Raw genomic sequence first — 13,768 nt, 5'->3', positions numbered from 1 at the left:
TTCTGCAGTTGGCCACAGTCACCTTGTTGGCTCAATTGCATTCTTCAATTCTGGGTTTAGGAAGAGTTGAAACAAATGCCGATTTTTTTGAGCTACTATTACCACACCTAATCATTGACTAATTTGGCATCAATAGTTGCTATGGATGATAAATATACATGTCAGTTTTTTGAGGGAAATTACTTTACAAGCTGAAAATTTTGTATAACGCCATATAAGGGGTGCAACCATCTCTTTAAAAACTTTGCTTTCGTAGTCATTTAAGGGTTTTAATCAATTAAATAATCATTGCTGAAAGCTTGAAAAATGAGTCTTAAATTTCGAATATGAAATTTGAGTTTAATTAAGTGGGTGTTATTGAGATAGTTTGAGTACACCGGAAGAGCTGAAGATTGGTAATATAAGCTACATAAACCTAATTTTAGTTGCGAATATATATTTTTGAAACTTCAAATATGTCCGCTGAAGCTAGCCCGTTTGGTCATGAGAATTTTTTTACTTTTTTTTTGGATTTTTTTTCACTTTATTTGAAAATCAGTGTTTGATCATGAAAATTTCAATGGAATTTGATAGACACCAAAAACCTTATTTTCACTTTTGTCACTTTCATTACATTCAAACAACCGAATATTCTTTGCAAAAACGATAACCAAACACAACTCCAACTTCAAAATTCCAAATAAAGTGACTAATTTTTTGTTTTCATGGCCAAACGCCTACTAAATGTAAACTTTGCTGAGCGAAATCTAAACTTATGTCAGTTTTCAGATTATGTTAAGTGTTGAAAGTTTTGGCTTGTTTGATATAATTTGTGGGATGTTATGATACATAAACCGAAGTTAAATTTAAACTTTTGTCGAGCGAAATCTAAACTTATACCTCGCCAAAACTATTGAAGGACAAAAAATAAAGATCACAAATTTGAGGGACAAATATTAAAGACCACCCCGAAATAGGCGAATGACCCTTAAAGTTAAAGGCCCAAGCCCGTAAATTAATGGGCTTACATTCATGCTTTGACAAGTGGACAATGACCTGGCATAATTTCAAGCAACATGGGAAATTCTTTTCATTTTCATATTCACCTTTTTGGATAATTAAAGCCGTTAACTTTTAGTTTTGCTTTAATCAGTTTTCTACTTTTCATCACTCCTGACATTTGAACTCAACAAACAGGGGGAAAAAAAAAGGATCCGTTTTCACATTCGGATAATGGGCTCGGATACGGGTTCGTCGCCGTCATCTGCTCCGGCGATCGCATCATCAGCCACGTCATCACCGAGTGGTAATAATAAGAGAAATAGAGACCCAGAAGATGAAGTTTATGTGGATAATCTCCACTCTCACAAACGTTATCTTAGTGAGGTGAAAATGCCCCCTTCTCTATATCTACTCTTTTTTTTTTTTTTTTTAATGTGTATGTGGACGTGGAATTAGAAACTCGTCGATTTTGTTAATATATACTCCCTCCGGTTCATAATAAATGTCCACCTAGCCTTTAGCACACCCTTTAATCTTTCCGCCTCAATTCATGTGATATATTTTGACTAGACACGGAGCTTGAAAAATAAAATAGTAAGACTTTTGAAACTTATGTTTACAACAAATCACAAATATTTGTATGATTGTAAATCATTTCATTATTAAGGGTAGACTAAAGAGAAAAGTGTATTTTGGCTAAACTACCTTAGCTAAATACTACTACCTAATTAATATAGTGTCTTGATTACATAAAAACTCACTTATCTAAATAGGGGTAAATTTGAAAGAAAATAATTAATTTCTTTTTCTTACGTGCTTAATTTGAACCTGATAAAAAGGCTAAGTGGACAATTATTATGAACCGGAGGAAGTACTCTCTAAATCCCAATTTCCGTAACAGTCTTTTGACACCATTTTATTTCTATGTACTCTCTCTGTTTCAGTTTGTTTGTCTGTTTTGACTTAGTACGGAGTTTAAGAAAGTATAGAAGAATTTTGAATCTTGTGGTCTTAAATTAAGTATATGTAGAATGTACTAAAATGACCTTTAATCTTGTGTTCTAAAACATGCCACATGGAAAGTTGAAATTAAAGAGTTACCAAAAAAGGAAAGAGAGGGAGTAGCTTTCGAGAGTTCAAATTTATTAGAGTATTGAATTCTAAAAAATGTAGTGCTTTTCTTGGAATGAAATTGGTTTGAGCAGAGAGTTGGATAAAGAGATGCAAATAGTTAATTACACCTAGTTTAGGATTGAGATGTGGCTGATTGATTGTTAAAAGGATGGCGCTTTTTTAACAAGGTAAAAAAAAAAGTATACAAATGTTTGATAAATTTTTTGTTGTCATTCTTATGTTAATTGTAACTTTTGAAGTTGCACTTGTTGCTATCGATGGAAATGCGTGTGCTTTGCCTGTGATTTCTGCCTTCATATCTTAGCTGCTTTTGCTATTTCTGAATTAAATTGAGGAATTTGCAGATAATGGCGTCGAGTTTAAATGGATTGACAGTGGGAGACAATCTACCAGATAATATAGTGGATTCTCCGTCAAGATCCGAAAACACGCTCTATATCAGGTGATGAATTTTGTACTATTTTGGAAGACAGAAAATTATACAGATTTTAACACATAGTCAGGGGCGGACCCATGTACTAATTTTTGCTGCTCCAGCACCCATTAACCGTGGCAGATACTCTATGTAGACATATAGAAAATATTGAAATTTTGGTATGAAGTAAAAAACAGCACCCAGAAAGCAATAAAAGATCTTGGTGCTCTGGTTAAAAGGTTGTCTTGGTGCTCTGGTTAAAAGGTTGTAGGCTTTAGGCTAAGTCATGAAGGAGTCGAGTTTGAATCCTACTCAAAGCAATATATTTTTTGTTGATTTTAAGGTGCTCAAAACCATTGAATCCTGGGTCCGCCACATAGTTAAGGATGGGAGAAATTTCTGTTTCTCATTATATGGAGAGAGTTACTTTTGGTCCAACTTAATTCAACTTCAGTTATTGCTGGAAGTCTAAAACTATGTTGCTCGGGCTCTAGAAAATGCTGTCGTATCCGTGTCGGATCCTCCAAAAAATGCACTACTTTTTGAAGGATCCAACATGCACCCGTCGACGTTTAAGAGTTCGAGCAGCATAGGTCTGTAATGGCGCTATGACCTTAAGCTTATTCTGTAAGTGCAAATCCTTATCAAGTTAGATGTTCATGATAGTCCATTGACATGTGATTGTGTTTAAAGTGAAGAAGTCCTCCATATGTACATTGCATTTTGGATATTTTACTGTTTCTACATTAATGCATTTTTGTGCTTTAAGTTTTTTTTCTCTTATTAAAAAAAAAAAAAGAAAAAAAGAGAGAGAGAGAGAGAAAGAAAAGGAAGAATTTCTGTGGCGGACAGGAGGTTGCTTTCCTGGTAAATGGCATTTACCTCTAGGCTCTTTACTCTCTTTCTCGCTGTGATTATTCTAGGTTTATCTTACTGTAATTTTAATCGAAGGAAGGTTTGGTGCATGATGGGGATTCTAATTGAAACCTCTCTCCTTCCATCCTTGCCAGTGAGCTCGTTATTGTATCAACCTTGACTCAAGAAGATCTATAAGTCCACTGAAAACCAAGCTTAACTTTTTCTTCTTACAAAGCTGAGTCTTGGGAAGCACTTTATTGTTCAGAAAGAGATCTATTGATACCTCTACCTAAATGTTGATGTTGGGACGTACTATTTGTGTGTAGTCTTTTACAACCAGAGGCAGATCCACAATTTAAATTTAATGGGTTCAACTTTTAAAATGCTCAGCATTGAATTCATTGTAACATTAAAATTACGGGTTCAAATCTAATAGTTACTAAGATTTAAGTAGGTTTTTACATACATATCCATATTTCATGTTGGAAATTATGGGTTCAGATGAACCCGTAGCCGACAGGCTACATCCGCCCCTGTTTACGAGCTATCTTTGACAAAGGTTCCATAGGTTTTGAATAGTTTCATTTGAGTACTTTTCACTTAAATTGAACACTCAAACCCCTACCTTCAATATTAGCCACTCATAGAAGCTACTTTGTATCATTCACTACTGACGAACTACTCCTGTATGCAACCCAGAGATACGTTTTAATGTTAGAAGTTCTGTTTAGTTTCTGAAATAACAGAGTAATACCAATTATTGCTTAGTTTGGTCACAACAGAAATAAGATATTGGTTAGAAAACCTAGTCATGAACTTTCTTTTTCTATGGACATCAATGAATTATGCTAAAACTTTTCTTTTTTGAGAGGACTGCAGTTAAATGGAGAGAGAGCAAGAATGAAAGCAGACAGAGAAGTTGCTTTTCTTCTTCTATTATGTACATCAATTGTTTTCAGGCAGTCTATGCTTTAGTTGATGCTGGTTACAAATCGAACTATTGGTGTATTTTGGTCAAGCACCCTCCTCCGAATTGAGAAAATGTAAATAGAAGCATTGTGTGCTGCAACAGTGTTCTATAACAAGTAAACTATTTTATGTCTATATGGGGACTTCAACATCCAATAACTTTCACGACTTGCATAATTTATGTAGTTGTCCTGCCCATTTCCAATTTTCAATTGAAACTTACCTGCCTTATTAAACAATATTATGACCGAGAAATCCGTCTGGGCCAACCCTTGGGACCAACGACAGCCTTTGAAACTCGGGGATAATGCACTTGCTCCTCTACCTTCCTCCACTTGAATACCAGGCTTAGTTTGCATGGTGCGAGGCTTGAACCTGTGACCTAAGTCACAAGTCCCTCAATCTTTGCATCATCATCATCTTCTAAAGGTTCCCTTTTCTAGTATGTTACTCTGTAAGTGGGAAGCATTAAACAAACACGGTAAGAAGCATAGTAGTCACCTCAACTTTTTGCTATGCCAAACTTTTCTTAAACATATTTTCCTTGTAGAAAAAGGCCCATACGCATTATGCATTCACACATTTGACTTCTTGAATTTCATCGCCATAATATTAAGCTATAGGAGTTGGTCCTACGTAGGAGTGTGTTAAAAACACCCTTAAGATCCGTAAACTGATGAAACCCAATAGTATGGGACGGCAGTTTCTATGGGTCTAATTGCAAGTGGATATACTGTGGTGCGGGATTCTGCCTTGTCAGTTTCATGTCTGTGCATCTTTGACAGATAAATTAGTTTATGTATTGTCAAAGAACCCTCAAAACGTGTAGAAATGGACGTTCAAAAGGTGACAGCTCTTTTTGGAATGATGAATGACAGAAAACTAGAGTTAGTAGATGTCATCTGGCAGCTGTCTCATGTCCTTCTTAAGAGATTGACTAGTCTTCGCTGATTCTGTGGTGATCATAGTTAGATTCCTCTACTATGATTCTATGAAACCTTGTACTGCCTGTTAGAGCAATTCTGTTGCGAAAAGTGAAAAGCGTTGAGAACTTTACATACACCAACAGTGGGAACATATAAAAAGATTTCTAGATGAAACAAGCAGTGACTCCTCTGTCGGTGTCTTCTGTCGCGGCACTTGGAGTTTAGAGGAAAAAATGGTTGGCAAGGAAGTACAGACCATATCGTCATTTGATTTTGAAGTGAAATAGAGGGGTCACCGCTGTATGGTTTTGTTGTTCCAAAATCTTAAAAGCGGGTGACTTGCCTTATATATTGTTGCAAGAAAATTAATGCACCATGCAAATGTCAAGGATACTGTAGTCTACTGTTAAATAAACAGCACGAATCGTGCAAAAATCTGTTTCAAATTTTATGCTCTGTGAAGTCTTGGTCATTTTGGTCCAGTTTAGTGTCTGGGGAGATTTTCTTAATCCCTTCCAGAACCACATATGATGAGAAAGACATACACAAACTAATGGGTGGAATCTGTAGATAGAGCAATCTATCATCATGCATATGCTTTTGGATCTGTTTACTTTTGTGAAGCATTAAAACATTTAATTTTGATTTATCTCTCCGTGAATCACCTGTAGAGATGGACTCCCTGAGTTCTTCTTAGATTTGGATGTCCTAACTATTTCGACTTGACAATGTGCCTGTAAAAGCTTATATGAAATGTATTAACATATTAAGATTTAAGATCCTGTAGTTTGCCTGTCTCCTTGCTTCTTTGTAATCAAGTTTTGTTTGACTTGTTATGTTTGTTTTTCAGGGACGAGATGTCCTTTCAATATTCCCCAATGTCAGAAGATTCAGATGACTCGAGATGCTATGAACCTTTGACAAATACTAGCTCCCCCCAACCTGAGAGCACACCTACTAGTCCAGTCTCGCCCTACCGATATCACAGACCATTGAATGGGTTCTCATCAGGCCCTCCCTCCACATCATACCCGTCACATTCCTGCAACTTCCCTGCTGCCACATCCTCACAGCCTCGTCAACGAGGCTCTGATTCTGAGGGTCGATTTCCATCATCACCCAGTGACATATGCCACTCTGCTGACTTAAGGAGAGCTGCACTTCTGCGGTCCGTGCAAATGAGGACTCAACCTCCTGGACCATCATCATTTGAATTGCATTTTACTCCAGGGCAGGAGCCTAGTCATATGGAGACCGAGGACCGGCCTTGTTCTTACATGAAGTCTTTAGTTGATGAGAGGGAATATAAGATTGAACAATGCTCCGCAATGAGTGAATCAGCACCTGAAAATGGGGATGATCCCTGTAGAATTTTGAATATGGGACCGAAAGGAGATGAACCTGTAGATTAAACACAATGTGTCCCTGACCTTAATGAGAACTTCAAGTAAGGTGGTTGTGTACAACTAGAACTATCAGTGAATGGCTTGTACCCCTTATGCTCAAAGTTAACAACTTTCAGAAAACAGTCCTGTTCCATGACCCTCTGTTAACACAGTTCCCTTTCTTTATCATTCTTTTCTCGTCTTCTTTCACTATCCTGTCCCATGCCACTCCACTCTCAAAACTTATTTTTGGATTGGCAAAATATGTTAACAATAGCAGAAGTATAGAAAATGTCTCAGCAATCAACCAAATAAATATTCATTCCGTGGTAGAAACTGCACGCTAACTAGATCTCTCAATGTGGTATGAATTATGATGATAAGGCGTCTGAGAGATTGATTTATTGTTCGTCATTAATCAAGTACGTGGAAGAACTAGAGAAACTTTATTTCCAATTTGATGTTACATAGATGTTTATTCTAGCTCAGGAGAAGGTTGAATGGATATTCGCCTAGCTTGGACAATAAATTGAATCGTAGAGTTTTAGCAGACGAAACAAGGTTCGGATTGCACGTGTGCAAAAATTAACCAACTAGTGGAATTATGGATAGAGACCAAAGCGACCAGGCAAAGTCTTCAGTCGATGCTTTCTTCTTTTTTCTTTGTGGTTTTGTCATGTTAGTCGTATAAATCAAGGTATTTAAAGGTATGTTAACCGAATTAGAGCAGTTCTGACTTCCAATTTCCTACTTGTCAAACAACGACTTTACACTGCCACCAAATTCATGAGATCAAGCCAACAAACCATTACTCTTTGTCAAAAGACTCAATCACAGTAGATTCAGGCAAATCGATTTCCTTTTCCTTTAATGCGATCCACTTTACAATTTCCTTCTGTCCTCAAATTTGTTCATTTCCTGTACTTCCCATAGGTCCTCATGTTTACGAAGTAGTCTCTTCAACCAGCTCGAAATTCAGGGCGTGCCAAAAGTGACCCCCGAGTATTTCATTTTTCTTTCTTTAGTTCCCATGCGTAACTTCTACAAATCAAATTTTCCTTTCCAATGCTGCATGCATTTGGGTAGTTTGAAACTATAATCCAAGTTTGTTCAACGAAATCTGAAGTGAATTTTGGGGAGGAGATAGCCAGACGCAATGAAGAGCAAGTACCGGAAAACAATCAATGGTAACAACCATCACAAACAAATCATCAACCAATAGTTTTTTTTAGAGGGTTCCTCCAGTGATTGCTTTTTCAGTTAACAGAAATTAGTCAGTAAAACAGTGCAGAGAACAACAAGGGCTCTTGACTTACGGTTGGTCAAAAGGACATCAATATGTTGTTTGCTTCCTCTCGCAAGAATACACAGCCATGCCCGTTATTAATGGGATAGTCACGCGAAGCTTAGTTAAGCTTCCCTGTCCAGCAAATATGAAAATGAAATCGGAAAATTAAGAAATTAAAGTAGGGACATGCATAAGGGAAAATTCAACTAACATTTCATATAGGGATAATTTGCAAAAAGCCCCTTGAGTATTTCGATGCCGTCAGCACCAATATTGCATATATGATGGTGCTAAACTTAGGGCAGCCAATCCTTTACAAGATGGGACAGGCTGCAAAAGGTTCATTTCAGCAGCTAAAAGCAATGGCAAGGAGGAGGCACATGAGGGTTTGTGGGAAGGGGAGACGAAGAGGCTAGAAGAGAGTGACTGTTGTTAGCAAGTGAACTTCTTAAATAGAGAAGATGTTTTGACAATCAAGAATCAATTGTCAGATTTATCAATTATAGAAGGCAGATCTTCAAGGTGCATTATCCCCTCATGCAGCATCTGAAGATCCTCCATATGCACTTTCAGCACCGGAAATTCCTCCTCCTTTTTCCCAAGTAGCCTTTTGAGTTCTGTCAAGTAGCTGTTAATTTGTAAAGCCATCTTGCGTCGAGCATCCTCATTTTCAGACATGGAAGCAGATGATGAGTTGCTAGGTAGTAAAAAAGCTGATAGGCAATGACCTCCAACCATAGTACCATTCAACCTAAGAAAAGAAAAATACATAACCAAGTTTACACCATGTATATTCTCATCCATTCTAGTAAAGGCAAGAGCAAATTGGAAACATCAACAATTTGATTTCAGAAGGCATAATTAAAATTCGTGACCAAATAATAGATGACATATCACAGGTTATCAACTGTCCACCAATAATGGAAAAAATGTATGTCCTGCTAAGAGATAAAATGAACTGACCAGATGTCAATATCAGTCTCTCATAGTTCATCATATGCAAACAATACGGAACATGCAAAGAAATTGAAAAGTTCAACCCTCGACCCTCGGATCTGAAGAAATTAAAAAGACAAAGGAAACAACAAGGTGATGTGAGGATATTTGAATTTTATTTCATGTGTTTTATTGTGATTGAACGTGCCATATAAATGCAAGACTCATTGAAAAACTACATGGAACAATATGGAATATGATTAATGGTGATGCAAGTGGTTTCTAGATTGATTTCTCTCCTCCAACTACTTCCAAAAGGAAACCAGGAGAATAGTTTTATACTTTTGAGATTGCAAAATACTGGACAAGAACCCAACCCCCTAACCCACAAGAGTGAAAACAGATGAATGCAGTAACAATAAGAGCTGTTATTCCAGGTTGAACTACCACTTACTTTTTGAGGATCGATTCCGATTCTGTGTCATTTTCAACTGTAAATAAGGCATCTACACCATCCTTGCTTACCCATGCCAACCCTTCAGTCGTGCCAACTGATTTACAGATTGAATGTATCTCACCGAAGGAAGCATCTTTCGGAATGTCCTCAATCCTGATAGTAACAACCATAGAAGCCCTCAGAGGTTGGATTGGAAGACGATAACTCCCAACAGTTAGCGCATCGGCTCTAATTGCTCTGTTGCAGGATTCTAAGCTCTTGCCAACAGTTAACAACAGTTAATAAACAAACTTTCCTCATTGAGTGGGCTGAAGGCAGAACTTCAAGAAATCAATAGCATACCTCGAATTGGATGTCCCAACAGTTAAGCCCATCAGACAGATGCCTGACTGAAGCAGTGCAGACCTTTCCGAAGACTGAAACTGCTTCTACAAGCTGAGAAGGTGTGATGGTAGAAGGTACATTTCCAACTGAGATTGACCTCCGACCATTCATATTAGCAGCATCTGAAGCTGTATATGTCGATCCAGAAGCATCATCACCATTACCAACCTCACTTTGACGAGGTTTAACAAGAGTTAAGATTCTACTATTTATGTGTTGCTTGCTTTCGCTGCGAGACTTGTGAGATGATACTTTTCTACCATTATCAAGTTTCTGAGATCAAAATGTAATGGTAAAAGCTTCAAGCAAATCAGTTCCACATACCCAATGATAAGAAGTCCTATGCTATAAATAAAACCAGAAAAGCATACCCGAAAATGATCAGTCTTCTCCGTCACTAACTTCAGCTGCCCAATAGCTCTTTCTACTGGAGGACCCAGGTCTGAGAAGTCATTATCATCATCATGGACTTTAAATAGTAAACCCTCTGAGCTCTTAAACCTTTGGAACTGGAAGCTGGTTAACTTAAAGGTGTAAGAATAGCACAATAATCAATTAGATAGCATGATATTTGGTCTTGAATGGTCAGAATAATAATATCTATAAAATCCACAATCAGGAGAATCCACAGGTTGAGCTAGCAGGGAAGAGAGGGCACAAACAAAACACCAAGCTTTTTTTTTTTCTCCTTTCTTTGCCTCCCAACTTTTATGACCCAAAGTGGCATTTCTCATGTACCTGCCCATCTTACTAGATTATATTATCCCACCTAAAACCTCCAGATAGTTTTCAATGTTCATATAAAGTATAATTACTTAAAGCCAGTGTTGTCAGAGGCACTCTTAAAACGCGCTTAAGCCCTGAAGCTAGGCGCATAATATGTTGAGCGCTTCGCCTTGCTTTATGAGCGCTTCAGTATCGTCATCAAGGCTCTAAGGCATACTATTCCTTGCCAATGAGAATAATTCTGAAGATGCATCACTAAAGGGAAACCCGGTGCACTAAGCTCCCGCTATGCTCTAGGGTCCGGGGAAGGGCCGGACCACAAGGGTCTATTGTACGCAACCTTACCCTACATTTTTGCAAGAAGTTGTTTTCACGGCGCGAACCCGTGACCTCCTGGTCACATGTCAGCAGCTTTACCAGTTACGCCAAGGCTCCCTTTTAGATGCATCACTAAACAATTGATACTTCACTTTATCGTAATATTTTTTCAATTACTTTGTTCATACATATGTTCTGATTATTATTCTTGGACTACACATACATATTCGTGGAGCATATTTTTTCTTCATTTGAGCCGTTTCTCATTAAAGCCCACGCTTTATTTGCGCTTTGTGCTTGAAGCGCAAGGACCTTTAGACGATTTTTGCGCTTGGATAACACTACTTAAAGCTGATGAGACTTCTTGCCTTTTGAACTTTGCGAAATGGTCTAAGTTTGCCCTCTGTTAATAGCTTGGGTCAAAACTACTCTGTCATTACAAAAACGGGCTAAATTTGCCCTTGTTGACTTACGATGAAAGCTTTCTAACACGTGGGCGTTCTTACAAAGGAAAAGGATCAAATTAGCCCGTGAATTATGTGAAATGGTCCATATTTGCCGTTGAACTTTGAAGAACATGGTCACTATTCTGGCGGCAACAATGCCTTCTTCAACACTCATAACTTCTAGTAGCTAGGTCTTTATTTCCCAAGATCATATTAACCGCCTCAAGCCTCAAATCAACCCAAATAGAACTCAAGCAACGATCAATTGCACCACCAAGTAGAATTCCCACCTCTCTGCTGAAACTCCATCACCAATAGCGGCGCCACAACTCCATAACGACCTCCCAATGCTAAAACAAACCCATATACGTGGTATTCAACTCCTAAATCATTACTTGCAGTATTATGATGGTCAAGTTGGAGTTATAGTGGTTGAGGGCTGGTGATCTTCTAGCAAAGGTAAAATGGTGACGGGGAAAAGTAGTAAAGATAAAGGTAAGATAGAGATCCCTGGACCATTTTCCAAAGTTAAGCCGTAAATTTGGACCATCTCGCACGTTTTAAAGGCAAATTTGACCTTTTTGCTTTGTAGAAACCCCCACGTATTGGAAAGCCTTTGCCATTACACCATAGGGGAAAATTTAGTCGATTTTTGTAACGACATAGGTAAAAAATCTAACCCAACTATAACAATACCATGTTTGAGTTATACATAGATAAAACAATCAAAATGCCAAAACTACCCTCGTGGGTCTCCTCAAACCGTTTTCAAAATCCTTATACAGTTTAAACAAACCACAAGTTGAAGTTATACATTGTGTAACGAATTTTTAATTCAATGATCCAAATGCCCAATAAAAAGTAATCTTTGTATTACTAATCCTTGCATTATTAATCATTGTAGCACAACGCCAGGATACCTTGTTTTTACACCAAACGACTCCTAAGTGACCTAGGATTGAACTCATTGTGGATAGGCCAATGATTTCGAACTAGAACAAGCACACAAATCAAACCAACTCTTGCTATTTATATGATGAACAATAAAAAGTTAACGAATAGATGAACTGCAATCCATAATGAAAAAGTCAAGACGAATTACAAATAGAATTTTTTTTTAGTAAAAAATGGTTTAAATTAGCAAAAATAACCAGAATAAAAATTGTAAAACGGCTATAGATACTGTATTGATCCTCCTACTATTGGCACACCGAAGAACGATTTTAGTTTTTCGACAGAGTGTTGTCGTATTCCAAGTAGTATGTTTTAGGCTTTGTCGTAGTTTCCATTTCTCCGATGTGTATTAATATCTGTTGATGAACTCAGGGGCGGAGCCAGCAAGGGGCTAGGGGTTCATATGAACTTCTTTCGGCGAAAAATTACATTGTATATACAAGGTTAAAATTATTTTTTTATGTATACATAGTAGATGTTGAACCACTTGGTTTCCTCATGTGTTTACTTTTACATATTTTTGAACCCCTTAATAAAAATCCTGGCTTCAGCACTGGCTGCACTTGTTTTATATATTGCTATTTTGTCAGTCTCACCTATCAAAAACACAGCTTCTCTACCCCACAAAAGTAGGGTAAGGTCTGCTTACATCTTAACCTTCCCGGACCTCACTTGTGGAATTCCGCTGAGTATGTCTAACTGCCAATTAAAAGCTATTAAATCACTAACTTTAAAGCGTGTTTTACCTGCTACAGCTTCGTCCTAAACCGTTGATTGTTTGAGATTCCGCTTTGTAGATTCCGGTACATTCACCTGTGGTTTGAAAAAATGAAGTCTTGAAAGGAAGGAGTTATTTGGAAAAAAGTAAAATGTTAGGGTTTTACGGAGATTTTTTTCACCTGCCATTAGAGCATAAATTGAAGCAGCGAGTCTTGGCTTCATCATTTTCACAAGTGAGATGAACATTTGCAACAAGGGACACTCATTAACAACAAATATTAACCCACTAAATGTTTGACATACTAGAAAAAAATGTTGCCTAAAACTTTGCGTGCAGACCCTAAATAAGTACGTCTTTTTCATACTCCTTTGCCTCAAATTATTTGTGGTTTTTTTCTTTTACACGCCCTTTGAGAAAAATTAATTTAGAAGAGGTGTTTGACCTACTTTATACTTATATATATTTAAATTATAATTTTTTTTTATTAAAAATTTATTTTATTTATGTATAATCTACATTAATAATAAAAGTCTACTAAGGATAAAATAGAGAAAAAATAATTAATTATGCCTTGAACTTTTAAAACGATAAATAATTTGAGATAACTATTTTTAGTAAGCAAGACAAAATTTGAGACAAAAGGAGTATATAGCTAAGAAAATGGGGCCAAAAATATTCCTAAACTATTCGAAATGGGTCAGATTTACCGTCTTTTATGTTTTTGGCTCAAAAATACCTTCACCATTACGTTTTTTACTCAAAAATACCCTCCAACTAGCAAAAACGTAATGGCGAGGGTATTTTTGAACCCAACTCTTAACAGAGGATAAATCTTGCCCATTTCAAATAGTTCCAGAATATTTTTTATCA

General features: G+C 37.1%; 2 protein-coding genes across 2 annotated transcripts; one reads left to right on the top strand and one right to left on the bottom strand.

Annotated features, from left to right (window-relative positions):
• The first annotated feature begins 1,072 nt into the window (after positions 1–1,072).
• On the top strand, positions 1,073–6,857 carry LOC132644959 (uncharacterized). Its single transcript, XM_060361654.1, has 3 exons — positions 1,073–1,365; positions 2,460–2,557; positions 6,134–6,857. The coding sequence occupies exons 1-3, from the start codon at positions 1,213–1,215 to the stop codon at positions 6,693–6,695; spliced, it is 813 nt and encodes a 270-aa protein (XP_060217637.1). The 5' UTR covers positions 1,073–1,212; the 3' UTR covers positions 6,696–6,857.
• A 1,290-nt stretch (positions 6,858–8,147) lies between these two features.
• On the bottom strand, positions 8,148–13,277 carry LOC132644958 (uncharacterized). The gene is made up of 6 exons (XM_060361653.1): positions 13,077–13,277; positions 12,924–12,990; positions 10,105–10,249; positions 9,692–10,006; positions 9,347–9,606; positions 8,148–8,707 (listed from the first exon to the last, which is right to left on the bottom strand). Exons 1-6 carry the CDS (start codon positions 13,258–13,260, stop codon positions 8,437–8,439), a joined length of 1,242 nt encoding a protein of 413 aa, XP_060217636.1. The 5' UTR covers positions 13,261–13,277; the 3' UTR covers positions 8,148–8,436.
• Between the last annotated feature and the right edge of the window lie 491 nt (positions 13,278–13,768).

Source organism: Lycium barbarum, chromosome 6 (assembly GCF_019175385.1).
Source record: "Lycium barbarum isolate Lr01 chromosome 6, ASM1917538v2, whole genome shotgun sequence".
NCBI lineage: Eukaryota > Viridiplantae > Streptophyta > Magnoliopsida > Solanales > Solanaceae > Lycium > Lycium barbarum.
Note: the sequence above shows the minus strand (reverse complement) of the source record. Positions and strands in the feature narration are given on the sequence as shown.

Coding starts and splice junctions, on each gene's coding strand:
- LOC132644959 (XM_060361654.1), top strand. CDS start 1,213: ATGGGCTCGGATACGGGTTCGTCGCCGTCATCTGCTCCGGCGATCGCA. Junction 1,366..2,459: donor ACAAACGTTATCTTAGTGAG/GTGAAAATGCCC, acceptor AGGAATTTGCAG/ATAATGGCGTCGAGTTTAAA. Junction 2,558..6,133: donor GAAAACACGCTCTATATCAG/GTGATGAATTTT, acceptor TTTGTTTTTCAG/GGACGAGATGTCCTTTCAAT.
- LOC132644958 (XM_060361653.1), bottom strand. CDS start 13,260: ATGAAAAAGACGTACTTATTTAGGGTCTGCACGCAAAGTTTTAGGCAA. Junction 12,991..13,076: donor AATTTATGCTCTAATGGCAG/GTGAAAAAAATC, acceptor TTCAAACCACAG/GTGAATGTACCGGAATCTAC. Junction 10,007..10,104: donor AGAAGACTGATCATTTTCGG/GTATGCTTTTCT, acceptor TTTTGATCTCAG/AAACTTGATAATGGTAGAAA.